Consider the following 16,875-nt stretch of genomic DNA (forward strand, 5'->3'; position numbering starts at 1 on the left):
CATTTTTCCCTTCACCAGAACAAACCTTCCCTCCTTGTCTCTTACTTCCTTGATCAATTCAAATTTGACTGTGTTTTTGATTAACGTGATTACTCCTCTCCTCAGGTTCCGTTTAAAGGAACTATAGTATGCATTTTCATATCCAAATCTCATCAGTTTCTCATGATCCTGTGCTACCAAATGTGTCTCCTGCAGAAAAATCACTTCCATCTCACTTTTTTTACATTTCAACATCACTTTGCCCCTCTTTATCGTATTATTCATTCCATTAACGTTTAACGACATCATTTTTATACCTTTAACCATTGTCATCTTTCTTCTTCTTTCGTCTGTCAGTCTCCCCCATGTCACATTCATTCCCCCCTCCGGTTGTAGCCTCCGCTCTCTTCACCGAATACATATAATGATTAACATAAATAAAAAAACATAAACTTTACATAAAGTGCTCCCAAGGCGTTCGGGGGGTCCCTGTGTCCCCCCCTGTCCCCTGCTGGTGGGTGAGGAGTAATTGCTCTCCTAGTGAGAGGCCTCCTCCTGACGGCTTGGGGGTTTGAAACCTTTACCTCCAACCGCTCGTCATATTTGTCCAGCCTTCTTACTGTTTTTATTGCTGTCGAGCTCCTGGTCAAAAGCGCTCTGTCCTTCATTCTGATCAAAGACCCCCATTTCCTAGGTCCCTCTCAATGTGGCTCATATGTTCCAATGTCCCTCCTTCCTCCCAAACCCGTGTGTGGTGTCTTCTGTGTACCCCTTCTTACTTTCTTTTCCTCCCCTCTATTTTCTATGTGATGTCCATTTATCCCCTTAATCCCTTCCAACTGTGTTACTCGCAGCGTGTGTCTATGTATTTGTTTCAATATGTTCTGTGTTCTGTCTATCATACCTAATTATATTTCCATTTATTTCCTCCATCAGCATGTGTATTATGTGTCCATGTATACGTTATGTTCGTTCCTATATCCTGCCTCTACCTGGGAATGTGTGTTTATGTATATGTTATTTCAGTTTCTATATTTTGTCTCTATTTGGATAGTTTTTTCAATCTCTTGTGCGTGTACTCATCCGTTCGTCTCCTCCCGCCTCCTCTCCCCTCCTTCTCCGTCTCTGGCCTCCTCGTCCGTCTCCGCCTTCGGTCTGTCACGTCTCACCTCGGCCTTCTCCTCTCTCCTCCCTCCTCTCCCGGGTTTCGATCTCCTACTCTGGTCCATCTGCGTGCTTTCTCCAATCTCTGCTGCAGGTTCAGCGTCTGGCCCTCCTGTCCCCTTCCTTCTCCGTCCTCCGCCATCTGCATCCCCCGTCGCCTCATCTCCTCCGCCGCCTCCTGCGCCGTCGCGTACGTCACCGTCCCTTCCTTCCAGTGAATCCTTAGCGAGGTCATGGGTGATTGGAATTTCATTCCGTTTTCTTTCAAAATTCTCTTCAGTCCCGCGTAGGACCTGCGTGTTATTGCTACCGCTGTCGAGTAATCGTGATCAAACGACAGTCTTTTCCCCTCGATTTCTATCTTCTTGGTCCACGCGGTTCTGAGTATCAATTCCTTAATCTCAAATCTCAGAAAGTTAATAATCACCGCCCTCGGAGGTCTGTCCGGTTTTGGTCTCGGAGCCAACGCCCTGTGGGCCCTCTGTATCTCCATTTTTTCCAGTCCCGTCTCCTCCAGTTGTTCCTTGATAAGCTTTTCCACATATTGGGTCACCGATTCCCCTTCGACTCCTTCTTTCAATCCCCATATTCTGATGTTATTTCTCCGTGACCTCCCCTCCATGTCCGATATCTTTGTCTCCATCTGTTCTTGTTTTTGAATCGCACACGTTAACACCTCGTGTATCTCTGTGTTCCATTCCTCCGTTTGCGCCATTCTAGTCTGTAACTCTGTTACGTTTCTGTCCTGTTCCGCCATCTTCTCGTCCACCCTTTTGAGTTCTGTATTCATTTCACCTCTGAAGTCCTCCTGTTCCTTCCTCAATTCCTCCCGTAACTTCCCAATATCGTTCCTTATCGTGTCCGTGTTCAGTTTTATCGTCGCTGTTATGGTCTCCAATATCCCGGCCTGCATGACCACGGCCCATCCTGGCATTCCCGTGTCTGCCTCAGCGGGACCTCCCCCTTCTTCCGCCTGTCCCTTCTCGGCTTCGCTTCGGGGGCTCTGTTTCTTCAAATTCTCCTCTTCTCGTGTGTTCTCCATTTCTCTTTCCTTCACAATTGTCTCTTCCTTACTTCTCGTGTGCATCTTTTATTTTTAATCACTTTTCGGGTCTCTATTTATCAGTTTTTTCGCTCATTTGACCAGGAGCTCTACCCACGTGTGTTACCCGTCTGCTCTCATACCGGAAGTCCAACAATGAACCTTCTTGAAAAACAAAAACCTACAGAGGTGTTCCATAGACTCACAGGAACCGTGTAAAAGTGCCCAAATAGTGAAGAAATAGCAAAATAGCTCCCCCCCAATAAAATCCCCCCAGTTAAAGTCAAGAGGACAACACAAAAGACAAGACAGACATTTCCTCCTCCCCCTCCCCCTCCCCCTCCCACGAGACCGCCGGACTCCCCCGGACAAGCACCCCAACCCCGCTCAGCCGACACAGCGGTTCTGACCTTTTCAGCTGCTGCGACCCACAGTTCAATCCCAGCCTGCCCCACCCCAATCACCCGCGCCGTGGATATCTCAAGATAAATCACATCCATCAGTGTTAGGGACCAGTTAATCACTGTGAGCTTCTCAGGCTCCTTCCATCTCAATGCTATCAGCTTCTTCGCTGCTGTGACGCCTGCTAGGATAACCCTTTTTTGTTGTACGGACGCGGGTAGTGTTGTTATATCGTTCAGGAGTAGCGTAACAGCTGTGAATGGGATTGTTAAGCCACATAGATCTGAAAGTTTGTCCGTTATTGACCTCCAGAAGCGGGCTACTGGTGGGCAATCCCAATACATATGCATATAAGTGCCAGTGGCCCTTTGAGAGCACAAAGTGCACCGAGAGTCGGTTACCAGTCCCATAGCAAATAGCTTCCTAGGTGTAAGATAGGTCCTATGAATATAATTAAAATTAATTTGCTGGTGATTGGGGTTGCGGGAGGACAATGCCACATTTGTCCAAACCTCATCCCAGTCAAACTCGGGGTCCAACTCCGGGATATCCCCACGCCAGATTGTATCCAATGATACATTTTTATACGTGGATTGAATTAAGAGCATATAAAAGTCTGAGACAAACCCTCTGGAGGTCGTCCTGTCCACTATGAGCCTGAGGAAGGGGTGTGGGTGCAAAGCTTGAGCCCACGGCACGCCATGCGCCCTCAGCGCTGACCTTAGTTGAAGGTAAAGAAAGAAGGACTCGCTGGGAAGATCATAAAATTCTTTTAAGTCCTGAAACGCTCGAAGGCCGTTCTTATCATAAATATCCCCCAGAGTATGAACTCCCCTCCTTTGCCATTGAGGAATACTAACCGGTTTGTGCCCAACAAGTAGTTGCTGGTTATTAAAAATTGGAGAGTCCAGGTGCCATGGGCATTTAACCGCACACGACTTCTGTACATTACGCCATGTTTGGATCACGTGAGTTATGATCGGTCCATATCTTAGTCGGCATTTTGAAATAGGGATAGTGGAGTATACTACATCCTGTAATCTTAGCGGTGAGACCGCCGCCGCTTCTAAGGAGCGCCAAGATACAGCATCTACAGGGTCTAGCCAGCACATCAGAGGTCTCAGTGAAAAGGACCAGAAATAAAGCTTAAAATCAGGGATTGCGAGGCCCCCATCTTGTTTCCTACATTGAGTGGTAGCTCTTTTGATTCTCGGGCGTTTGTTATTCCAGATAAACTCAGATATCATCGATTGTACCTTGCGCCAGTGGTCTATTGGAGGGGGCAGGGGGAGCATTGAGCTAACAAAATTTATCCTAGGCAGGACGTTCATTTTGATTATGGAAGCCCGGGCTTGTAAGGAGTTAGGAAGGGACGACCATCTATCTAGATCCTGGTGTATTTTATCATAAGTACCCGTGAAGTTGTATTTAGTAGTTTGACTTAGTGTGGGGAATATCTCTATGCCTAAGTATTTAAAATGTTCCACTATGGGGATATCAGCTGGTAGTCGCACCGCCTTGGCCAGCTCATTAAGAGGTAGGCAGGCTGATTTGTTCCAGTTAATCTTAAAGCCTGACAATTTACCAAAGTCGTCGATTATTTCCAGTAATTTTGTGGCCGACTGGGAGGGGTCATTCATAAAAATCAGTAGGTCATCTGCATAGAGAGCAATTTTGTGTGGTGTATTAGTGATCATTATGGGGACGATGTCCTCCGATTGCCTAATAAATTGGGCCAATGGTTCGAGGGAAAGCGCGAATAGTCCTGGGCTCAGAGGACAACTCTGTCTAGAAGATCTGGAGACTGGAAAAAGTGTGGAACAGTTTTTGCCTGTCAGTATCATCGCCGACGGCGAGGCATACAGGACTTTAATCATATGAATAAAACTCTTTCCAAGTCCCATAACCTCAAGTACCTTCCACAGGTATGACCATTCTAGTCTGTCAAATGCCTTCATGGCATCCAAGGACAGAACTGTGGCCGGAGCTGTATTGTCTTTACTGTAATCGACTACATGCAACAGCCTCCTAAGATTATCTGCAGCCAGGCGCCCCGGGATAAAACCAGTTTGATCGCAGTGTACCAGTACCGTCATAAACTTCTGCAGGCGGCAGGCCAGTACCTTGGCAAACACTTTTAGATCGCCCCTGAGAAGACTCAAGGGCCTATAGCTACCACAGTCATTGGGATCTCTATCCTTCTTGAGAAGTAAAGAAATCAATGCCATGTTGACATCTCTTGAGAACTCCCCTTGTTCGATAGCGCAATTGATCATATCGAGCATCAATGGACCCAATTGGTCCCAGAAAGCTAAATATACCTCGGGTGGAATCCCATCCCAGCCTGGTGCCTTACCCCTTTGCATTTCAGCAATCGTCTCCCTAAGTTCCATAAGAGTGATCGGTTTCCCCAGTTCCTTAGCCTCTTCCTCAGAAATGTGGGGTATCTCAAGCCCGCCAATGAACGATTCAAATTTAGAATTATCGAAATTAACCTCTGAGCTATATAACTGTGAGTAAAACTCTTTAAAAGTGTCATTGATCTTTTTCGAATCAGTAGTGACTGTTCCCTGTCGCGTCTTGATTGAAGGAATATCCGAGAAATGATCATTCGAGCGTATTTTCATTGCCAGTAGATGGCTAGGCCTGGAACCGTGAAAGTAGTAATTTTGCCTTGTCCTATGTATCAAGAACTCAGACTGTTGTTTAAGTATGGAGTTTATTTCTTTCTTGACTATCTTGCGTTGTGTGTTTAGTCGTTCATTATAGTTAGCTTGCAAAGATGCGTATAGGTCCGCGTATAATGTTTCCAGTCCTTCTAGTTTTTTTTACCGGGATTTACGCAAATTGGAGGCGAAAAGTGTGACATGACCCCTGATAAATCCCTTCAATGCGTTCCACAGGAGCCTAGGGTCTTCGACTGTGCCGACGTTGATCTGCAAGAATTCAACTAATTTACTCCTGAACTCAGTACAGAAATCATCGCTTTTTAATAAGGTTGAGTTAAAACGCCATCTGGGAGCTCTCGTGGAGAGCTTGCCAAAGGTTGCTATAAGGGAAATCCCCTTGTGGTCCGAGAGAGCTAGGGGAACCAATGAGACGTCGAAACTATCAAAAATATTAGGGAACGCGAATGCATAGTCTATTCGAGAGAAGGTTTTGTGTCTGGCTGACAGGTGAGAATAATCCTTGAGGGTGGGATTGGATATGCGCCAGAGGTCTGCGAGCCCCGTGTCCTGGGCCCACATCCTGAGGGCCTTAGAGGACTGTTTTTGGTCACGTGTTTCAGAGGACCCGGACCTATCCATCTCCGCATCCCAGCACGCATTAAAATCGCCACCCACAATGAGAGCGTATCCAGTAAGTTCCAACATATTCCTTGTGATTGTATTATAGAACGCTGAATCAAATGTGTTAGGGGCATACAATGCGATTATTGCCATCTTCCTATGAGAAAACTCAACTTTTGCTATAGTAATCCTTCCCTCCGTGTCCGACCACACATCCAGGACTTTGATATCAAGGTTACGTCTTGTAACTATAACGACACCTTTTGTCTTATTGTCGGCTGAGGATGAGGAGATAACATGATATTGTCGATTTGCTAGCCTTGATACATCACTCACCAATAAATGCGTCTCACTAAGGAGAGCAATGTCAATACTTCTTCTCTTCAATAACCAAAGGACACTGGCACGCTTGTGTGGGGTGTTAACACCTCCTGCGTTCCAAATTAAAATATTCAATTTAGCCATGGTCGAATTTGTCTAAATGCGTAGAGAACTTACCAGTGCAGCCAGGCTGAGGACAGACGCGCTGATCCAGGCAGGCCCAGACGGTCAATCCCAAGAGTTCAGAGGAGGAACAATTACACACATATAGGACAACAGTACAGAAAACACAGAAAAATACCACCCCAGTTACAACCCCCCCTACTTCTACTCTATACACTAACCCACCCATCCTAATATTAACCTTCCTATACCCACTCTCCAATCCCCTCCCTATGCTCCATCCACTAAGGATGGTCATCTTCCTATCGTTTCCCACTGGAATCATGGATCCAATAAGACGCTTTTCACTCCGACCCCCTCTCTAGATAAAACCCTGATTAAACCCCCCACTAGTCCAAGAAACAAAAATAAAAATAAAAATAAAGTTATTGGTCAAGGTGCAAGCATTTCACAGTCCCTCTGGTCAGGCACATAGGCTGGAATGACAAAATCCTATATAAGAATAGGAGTAAACACCTTCATTAACCCGGAGGTAGTAATAAGCTATACCTGACACAACCTGTTATTATATATTACATATATATATATATATAACCGACATTCAATGACCGGAGCCTAAGGCTCAAATCCGGCCAAACCCAGTCTAGACAAAAAAAACAAGACCTAGAAACACAACAAAACAGATCAACCGAAGGTATTACTAGTGAAAACAAACATGAGCATTGGCCCTAATATGAGCCAACTATAAGGGAAAAATTTGCTATTATTATATAATAACTCAACGCCATCCCTGTAACCAACTACTTCTGAATCTGCGTATCAACGTCGCAATGCTTCAGCACAAATAGATAAAAGAAAAATTAAAGCATACCAGAAGACAGTTAAGGCAGGACCCGATCACAGTTAAATTGTGCAAACAGATGTCATTTAAAGAGCAACAATAAAAAAAGAAAAAAAAATATATGTAAGCCTCCGGTTACCACAGTGCGTTGCTCCTGTATGATCAGCCTTTAGCGTCCCACTACGGACACTCAAATACAAATGGATATAAAAAATGTAAAGCATACAAGAAGTTAGTTAAGGCAGGACCCGATCACTGTTAAATTGTGCAAACCGATGTCACTTAAACAGCAACAACAACCAAAACATGTAAACATTAACGGGTCTCGAATGTCCCGGTACGGGCGATAGACATAGCATGCTAGTTAGCCCGAGGCTAGCGTGTCCGCTAGTGATGAATCCAGCTAGCACGCTAGCATCTGTTATGTACATTGTCCAGCTAGCTTGCTAGCATCCATAGAGGCGACACACACGTACGACCACGAGGTCAGCATTAGCAAGTAACAGAAGTCATTGAGATGCCCCGCTAGTTTGGAGGGGCAAGGACCTTATACATTTGTGATTAGTCTGCCATATCAATGTATTTAGGCCCACATCGCCACGTCACTCACCCGACACAGTTATCAAGCTACGGTCTTGGCTATCCCCCCGAGATATTCCTCCGCTTTAGCCATCGACCAAAAGGATCGACGATCATCGCCCTTACACAGCACAGATAATCTTGCGTGGAAGAATAGCGTAGGCCTCAGGCCCAATTTCCATAGCCTGGCCATGACCACTTTGTATCCGCCTCTCTGTGCTTGAACCTCCGGCGTAAAGTCTTCGAAAATGGCCACTTTGTGATTGCCGAGACTGAGTTCACCTCTCCTGGCACGGGCCGACCGCATGATGAGCTACCTCCGTTGTAGCCTGTTTAGCTTAACAATGATGGGCCTCGGCTCCTTGTTCCCTCCAGGACTGGTCTTGCCCGCTCTGTAAGCCGACTCGCACATGGGTGGGCTGGGGAGGACATCCTCCCCCAGTATCTTTTGCAACAACTCCGGCATGGTCTCCGAGGGACGACCTCCCTCACTGCCCTCCGGGACACCAACGATCCTGATGTTGTAACGCCTCTCCCGGGACTGCATTTCAACAATTATATTATTATTATTATTATTATTATTATTATTATTATTATTATTATTATTATTATTATTATTATTATTATTATTATTATTATTATTATTATTATTATTATTATTATTATTATTATTATTATTATTATTATTATTATTATTATTTTTTTTTTTTTTTTTTTTTTTATTATTATTATTATTATTATTATTATTATTATTATTATTATTATTATTATTATTATTATTATTATTATTATTATTATTATTATTATTATTATTTATTATTTATTATTTATTATTTATTTATTATTTATTATTTATTATTTATTATTTATTATTTATTATTATTATTATTATTATTATTATTATTATATATTGACCTCATAGTGACAAAACTAGTAGCCTATGGTGAAAAATATCTCAACATTGAGTGTCATGTACAGCATCTAGACCAGAGGTTCTCAAAGTTTTGATGACTGAGGACCAATTCAGGGACCCAACACTGTATTGATGGCCGCGCACAATAAAAACTTTAATTCATGTCAAACTGTCGATCTTGTGAAAATAGCAAACAGTGAAATCACTAGCTAACATACCTGCAATGATGATGTAATCTGTCTCCTGAGTAGACATCATACATGACTCGCAAGATGTATAGTTGCCATGCAACCAGTAGTCTAGAAAGCTTTCAACAAGCTGTCAGGGGGCACAATTGTATTCTTCGTAAGAGCAAAGTACTGTGTGATGTTGTAGGTTGGTTTAAAACTGTATTGGAACTGGACCAACTATAGCGCATGCATTTACACCTTACGCCTTTGGCCCGTGGGCCGTACGTTGAGAATGCCTGATCCAGACAACATCACTGAGGAAAGTATGATGACACTATAGCCTATCAATATGTGTCCCCATCCCTGGCATGTAAGGATCAGATTAGCGACTGGAGTCCCAGCAGTCCAGGAAGTTGCCACGGTCCAGGACCGTGTTGCCCATGGGGCCTCTGTGGCCCCTATTGCTGTGGGGGCTTTTTTGGGGATACACACTTAGGATCCACCTGTTAATTCAAGCCTGTTCCATAGCTAGATATGGGTATTCAAAACCTAGATAACTCTGTTTCCGCTGATGATCTGACTAACTGGGATATCCTGTGTCATGCAGTTCTCCCCAGATCTCATAGTCTTTTACTTTGCCATATCGTCTGTCATTTTATTTGTATCCCTGCTATACGACCACCCCCTCCCTCTCTGCACACAGGGACCCCTCCAGGCTGGTGTGTTGCACTGGGTGGAGACAAGCAGGGAAGGAGTGCACAATACGTGAGTTCACTGTTCAGCTAAGCAGCTGGTCTTTAGGGAGCACGTTTTACCCAGTAGGACACGTCAGAGTCATGGGAGGCTGGCCATACTTTGTGTAACATTCCATTAAGTCTGATATTTACCACTTCCAAACTAGCGCTGCTTCAGTTTTACGTGTGTGTGTGTGTGTGTGTGTGTGTGTGTGTGTGTGTGTGTGTGTGTGTGTGTGTGTGTGTGTGTGTGTGTGTGTGTGTGTGTGTGTGTGTGTGTGTGTGTGTGTGTGTGTGTGTGAGTGAGAGAGACTTATTTCCATTATTGTCCTCGTGATTTACAGAAGTTAACATTACATTCAAACTGTGAATAATACGTCAAACTATGTTACAAAATATGGTACTATCATATAACCATCTGTGTGTGTGTGTGTGTGTGTGTGTGTGTGTGTGTGTGTGTGTGTGTGTGTGTGTGTGTGTGTGTGTGTGTGTGTGTGTGTGTGTGTGTGTGTGTGTGTGTGTGTGTGTGTGTGAGTGAGAGAGACTTATTTCCATTATTGTCCTCGTGATTTACAGAAGTTAACATTACATTCAAACTGTGAATAATACGTCAAACTATGTTACAAAATATGGTACTATCATATAACCATCTGTGTGTGTGTGTGTGTGTGTGTGTGTGTGTGTGTGTGTGTGTGTGTGTGTGTGTGTGTGTGTGTGTGTGTGTGTGTGTGTGTGTGTGTGTGTGTGTGTGTGTGTGTGTGTGTGTGTGTGTGTGTGTGCGTGCGTGCGTGCGTGCGTGTGTGTACAGCTGTGTGTGAGGGTGAACAGTCGTGCCAGAGTGATGAGCTGTGTGTGTATCCTGGTGTGTGTCGCTGTTCTCCTGGCTACTATGGTGCAAACTGCAAAACACGTGAGTTCATAAAGAGCCCTGGTTCATAAATACATCTGGTTCTATCTGTTCTACACAAATAATACTAGTTCATAATGACACCTGGTTCATAAATACATCTGGTTCTATCTGTTCTACACAAATAATACTAGTTCATAATGACACCTGGTGACCTGGACCTGGTTCATAAATACATCTTGTTCTATCGGTTCTACTCAAATAATACTAGTTCATAAAGACACCTGGTTCATAAATACATCTTGTTCTATCGGTTCTACTCAAATCAAAACATGTGCGTTCATAAAGACACCTGGCTCCTAAAGACATATGGTTCTATCTGTTCTACACAAATAATACTAGTTCATAAAGACAACTGGTTCATAAAGACACCTTGTTCTATCTCTCCTGGTTCATAAAGACATCTGGTTCTATCTCTTCTACCCAAATCATACTAGTTCATAAACATACCTGGTTATATTTGTTCTACACAAATCAATACTAGTTCATACTGTAAACACACCTGCTTCTATCTGTTCTACACACATCATGCTAGTTCATACTGTAAACACACCTGCTTCTATCTGTTCTACACACATCATGCTAGTTCATACTGTAAACACACCTGCTTCTATCTGTTCTACACACATCATGCTAGTTCATACTGTAAACACACCTGCTTCTATCTGTTCTACACACAATATACTAGTAGTACTGGATTCGGTTTGGTTACTTTACAGCTACTACAAGAAAAGTAAACAGATGTGACCGTTGTTGAAACAATTTGTAGCCTAATTACCTCAGTGGCCGTCAGGGGAAGACTGTAGTGCTGATCAGCTGCTCAGTGGCCATCAGGGGAAGACTGTAGTTGTGCTGAGCAGCTCCCAGGTGTGTTTATCTGTCTATGTGAGAAGCAGGATGATGGTTAATGTGTTTATAATGTCATGTTTGGTCTCTCTCCAGGCTGCCCTCCAGAGTTCTGGGCACCAGACTGTCGCGAGGTGTGTCGCTGCCATCCGCACGGCCGCTGCCACCCCGTCACGGGCGAGTGCACTTGCCTCCCCAACCGCTGGGGCCCGCTCTGCCAGTATGCCTGCAATTGCACCAGCCACGGGCACTGTCACCCGGTCCACGGCAACTGCACTTGCGACGAGGGCTGGTGGACACCCGCCTGCGCCAAGCGGTGCCAGTGCTTTGCCAGGGGTTCACTGGGCACTGCCTGTGACCAGCTGAGCGGCGGGTGCCAGTGCCAGAAAGGCCACTGGGGGCAGAAGTGCAGCCTGAGCTGTAGCTGCTACCTGTCCCAGTGCCACCAGAGGACCGGGGTGTGTGACTGCCAGGGGGGGTGGTGGGGGCCCACCTGTGACAGGCGCTGTAACTGTGACTTGAGACACAGCCGCTGTAACCCGCTAGACGGACGGTGCGTGTGTCAGCCTGGCTACATGGGGGGCTTCTGCAATGAGCCCTGTCCAGCTGGCAAGTATGGTGTCGGCTGTAAGATTAGGTAGGTAGTTTTTGTATCCACTTTTTCTCCTTATTTTTCTATTTTTCTCCCATCCCAATTTCGTATCGCCAATTCTCCCCTTCAATTCTCCCCTCCCCTGTCTTGAACGTTGCTAGACTATGCCTCCCACTGGTCAACTGTAGTTAGGATAGAAGCCTTGCATCACGTGTCCCCTCCGGTACACGAGGAGGCAGCCTGTCGCATCTTTTCACCAGACAGCGCGGACTCTCAGTGGCGAGGAGTAACGCGTGGGAGGCTCACGCTGCCCCCAATACTTCCTGTCTCTGCTGTGCAGGCATCACCCAACCGACCTGTAGGAGTCGCTGTCCACAACGTCCAATCCCCACCCATCGACTTCCACCCGCTACCTCTGCCAATTGAGATAGTATGACGACTGGCCCAAGCCGCAGGCAATGCTGACTCGGGGAGTCGAGACCGGAGTCTCTTGCATTGGTGACGAGCGCAATCTCCGCTACGCCACCCAGCTGCCCCGTCCAATGCTATTTGTTCAAATGTTTCTTGGAATCATTTCTGTGTGAGATTTAATTGGTGGATTATAATATTTAAAATGTGTGTGTTTGTGTGAGTGACTGTGAGTGGATACCTGTCTATGTTCTTGTTTTCTATAGTGCTTTCCATAACTGTCCATTTTGTATGCCCTCTGTCTGTCTGTCTGTCTGTCTGTCTGTCTGTCTGTCTGTCTGTCTGTCTGTCTGTCTGTCTGTCTGTCTGTCTGTCTGTCTGTCTGTCCGTCCGTCCGTCCGTCCGTCCGTCCGTCCGTCCGTCCGTCCGTCTGTCCGTCCGTCTGTCTGTCTCTCTCTCTCTCTTTCTCTTGCCACTAGTTGTGGACACTGTAAAGATGGGCTGTCTTGCTCTGCTACTACTGGTGTGTGCTCAGGCTGTGAGCTTGGTTGGAATGGCACAAGGTGCGATCGCCCATGCCGGGATGGTTACTACGGCGACAGTTGCCAGGAGAAATGCCCACGCTGCAGGAGTGGTGAGACATGTGACCCCCACACAGGGACATGTTGGAGGTGTGACCCAGGACGGACTGGCCCCAGGTAAGTGTGTACTGTGTGCGTGTGTGTGTGTGTGTGTGTGTGTGTGTGTGTGTGTGTGTGTGTGTGTGTGTGTGTGTGTGTGTATGTGTGTGTGTGTGTGTGTGTGTGTGTGTGTGTGTGTGTGTGTGTGTGTGTGTGTGTGTGTTTGTGACAAAACTGGAGACATATTTTAGAATACGTACCAGTTGGTTGAGGACAGCTCAGCCTTGGACATGTTCATAAACGTGTTGTTTATGGCTTAAAAATAGCAGGTCTAAGAAATTAAACTAAAAGGTAAAACAACTAGCAAGATTTAGCTATGCTATTCTGCATCGAACATTGTACATATGTCTATACTGAACACTGTGACCTCACTTTTTTTTACTTCTAATTTACATGCTATACTATGTTATTTTATTTCATACTTATCTTGTCTTGCACAGTCTCTGGAGCGTAACAGTAAGAAGCATTTTGTATAAAAGTATTCTGTACTTCTGTATGCCAACTATTAAAGAAACTTGAAACTTGCTGTAACAGGTAGCCAGGCCATGTGTGTGTGCAACAGATTAGAGATTCTACCTTTAAATCATGTTTAACTTCTGGAATATTTGAATCACTAAATACTGTAAAGTTGTGCTCATGCATATGTTCTGCACGTGTGTGTGTGTGTGTGTGTGTGTGTTTCTTTGTGGTGCTGCCTGCCAGGTGTGAGGAGGTTTGCCCTGACAGGACGTATGGAGACGCCTGCCATTTCCTTTGCAGCCCCTGTTTCCATGGCAAATGCCACCATGTGACAGGAAGATGTGTCTGTGAGCCAGGCTTTCAGGGAGAGAGGTGAGATGGCTGGGGGAGAGAGAGGACAGTTTCACACTCTCAAAACTCTCAATAACTCTCAATAATTCCACCCATTTTAAGAAGCCTGTCTTATTTGCCACAAACTGAGTAATTTACATTTAAAAAGCACTTTTTAAATTACAAATGTTTGGTAGCAATGCTAATGGAGGTCAAATTCACATTCAAAGTAATTAAAGGGGAGTGCCCCAGGACAGTTGAGTCAGTATTTGTGAACACGCACCACTCTCTTCTAAAGCTAGATATCAGAGAGAGAACCCTCTCTGAACCCTCCAAGCTGCTCCATAGACAATGAATGGGGCTCTGACGTTATGTTTGTGTGAGCTCCTATACACCTCAGTTTTACTTCTGGTTCAGACCTTCTAGCAATGCTAGAATATAAACCTCATGAGCTCACACAAACAAAGTCAGGGCCCCATTCACTGTGCATTCATTGTCAATAACAGGTAGTTATTGTGTTGCTGTGTGTTGTGTGTAACTGTTAGTTCTCCTCTGTGTTTGACCAGTTGTAACAGCAGCTGCCCAGCCTGGCAGTACGGCCTCAACTGCTCCTTTGTCTGTGACTGTGGAGATGGTGTCACCTGCCACGCGGTTACCGGCACCTGCCCCTACAGTATGTCTGCACCAAGCCATGCCTGTGTGTGTGTGTGTTTGTGTGTGTGCATCATTCATCGTATCTGCAAAAGGCATCAGGTTTTTCCTTACGTGTGCATGTGTGTGTGCGTGTGGGTGTGCGTGTGTGTGTGCGTGTGTGTGCATCAGTCATCGTATCTAAAAAGGCATCAGGTTTTTCCTTTATGTATATTTATGTGTGCGTGTGTGTGTGAGTGATGTGTATATTTATGTGTGTGATGTGTGTGTGTGTGTGTGTGTTTATGTCTGATGTATGCGTATGGGATGTACAGTATGTGTGTGATCCAGGTGTAAATAAGTAGCCTATGTGTGTGTGGTTCAGTGTGCATGTCGGCTCACTGGGGATCAGGTGTTTTCATGGTGTATGTCATGGTGTGACACCAGGTTGGCGTGGGGCCGTGTTAGCCGGGGTGCTGGTGCCTGTTCTGCTGGTGCTGCTTGCTGTGCTGTGCTGCTGTGTATGCTGTGGAGGAGGACCAGCTGACGGCAAAGACAGGTCTGTATCTGTCAATACAGCAGTTGGTTCCAACCAAGCCGTATTACAATAGACAGTATTGTACACATACGTACTATGTAGACACATCCCTGTTCTCTCCATGGCCTGCAGGGTGACGGTGGGTGATGGAGGTGCCTCAGTGCGGCTGAAACACCGTGTCTATAACGTCCTGGCGAACATCAGTGCTGCCCTTCCCTGCATCTCTGTCTGGTCCTCTGGCCTGCCTCGAGTCACAGGTCACTCTCCTAAACTGTACTATCTGGCCTGCCTCGAGTCACAGGTCACTCTCCTAAACTGTACTATCTGGCCTGCCTCGAGTCACAGGTCACTCTCCTAAACTGTACTATCTGGCCTGCCTCGAGTCACAGCTCACTCTCCTAAACTGTACTATCTGGCCTGCCTCGAGTCACAGGTCACTCTCCTAAACTGTACTATCTGGCCTGCCTCGAGTCACAGGTCACTCTCCTAAACTGTACTATCTGGCCTGCCTCGAGTCACAGCTCACTCTCCTAAACTGTACTATCTGGCCTGCCTCGAGTCACAGCTCACTCTCCTAAACTGTACTATCTGGCCTGCCTCGAGTCACAGGTCACTCTCCTAAACTGTACTATCTGGCCTGCCTCGAGTCACAGCTCACTCTCCTAAACTGTACTATCTGGCCTGCCTCGAGTCACAGGTCACTCTCCTAAACTGTACTATCTGGCCTGCCTCGAGTCACAGCTCACTCTCCTAAACTGTACTATCTGGCCTGCCTCGAGTCACAGGTCACTCTCCTAAACTGTACTATCTGGCCTGCCTCGAGTCACAGGTCACTCTCCTAAACTGTACTATCTGGCCTGCCTCGAGTCACAGGTCACTCTCCTAAACTGTACTATCTGGCCTGCCTCGAGTCACAGGTCACTCTCCTAAACTGTACTATCTGGCCTGCCTCGAGTCACAGGTCACTCTCCTAAACTGTACTATCTGGCCTGCCTCGAGTCACAGGTCACTCTCCTAAACTGTACTATCTGGCCTGCCTCGAGTCACTGGTCACTCTCCTAAACTGTACTCCCCAAAGTTAGCACAGCTGTAAAGATATGAAGATACAAATGCAACCACATTCATCTGTAATAATATGTGTAACTGAGGGGTACAATTCCCTGACTGTATTAAAGATTGTAATATATTAAACCACTACTAGTTATGTACTTTAATTACTGGCCATACAGTACATGAATATATATGGTGAACACCCACACAAGAATACGGCATTGACACATAAAGTTCTATTTGGAGGGTATTTATTATTATTAAGCAACGTTAGGTTACAGATTGAGAATTAGGCTCGCGCTTGTATGGCGAAGAACACACGTAAAGTCAGTCAAGAGCATAAGTCAATGAGAATAGTATGAATACTATGATGGGTCTAAGCTGACGCCACCTGTGGTATAGCAATTACATAGGGCACACTGGTACCAGCTGGAGACACTGGGGGGTTCCCTCCGGGGTGTAAGGCCGGTAGGGGTAGAGGAATGTTCGGGTACAAAGTCTGGGTCAACGAGGAATAACGAGGCTCCAGATACAGGAGCCGGTGCATGTACTCCCTTGATCAGCAGACAAAGCAACAGTTGTAATCCAAGATGCTCGAATAGCATTGACGACAGCTAGCCAGCCTCTTCCTAGAGGCGGGCCCGAGTGATGATCCTCACAGGGGTAAATCCCAAACGATAGTGGAATCCACGGTACTCTTCTCCAGCGGTAACGGTCCCAAAGCAATATAATCCAACCAGAAATGGTTCTGCAGTCGCCGACGCCGATTCTCCTGTGCACTATACTTCACATTAAACTAGGTCGAACTTGACGTTACTTCACTAAACTCTGACACTTTTACTATTCTATTCGCACATGTTCTAAACGCTCTATTTAG

General features: G+C 45.7%; 1 protein-coding gene across 1 annotated transcript in view; it reads left to right on the plus strand.

Moving 5' to 3' along the window:
• The window catches only part of scarf1 (scavenger receptor class F, member 1), an 82,837-nt gene that overhangs the window by 50,900 nt on the left and 15,062 nt on the right, over nt 1-16,875 (plus strand). Inside the window, exons 2-9 of the mRNA XM_084328382.1 lie at nt 9,528-9,589; nt 10,367-10,468; nt 11,408-11,948; nt 12,791-13,009; nt 13,694-13,822; nt 14,347-14,453; nt 14,858-14,969; nt 15,081-15,205. Coding sequence (XP_084184508.1) covers nt 9,528-9,589; nt 10,367-10,468; nt 11,408-11,948; nt 12,791-13,009; nt 13,694-13,822; nt 14,347-14,453; nt 14,858-14,969; nt 15,081-15,205 — 1,397 coding nt within the window. The remainder of the gene's footprint in view (nt 1-9,527; nt 9,590-10,366; nt 10,469-11,407; nt 11,949-12,790; nt 13,010-13,693; nt 13,823-14,346; nt 14,454-14,857; nt 14,970-15,080; nt 15,206-16,875) is intronic.

This window comes from Notolepis coatsorum (genome assembly GCF_963971535.1).
Source record: "Notolepis coatsorum genome assembly, chromosome: 1".
Classification (NCBI taxonomy): domain Eukaryota; kingdom Metazoa; phylum Chordata; class Actinopteri; order Aulopiformes; family Paralepididae; genus Notolepis; species Notolepis coatsorum.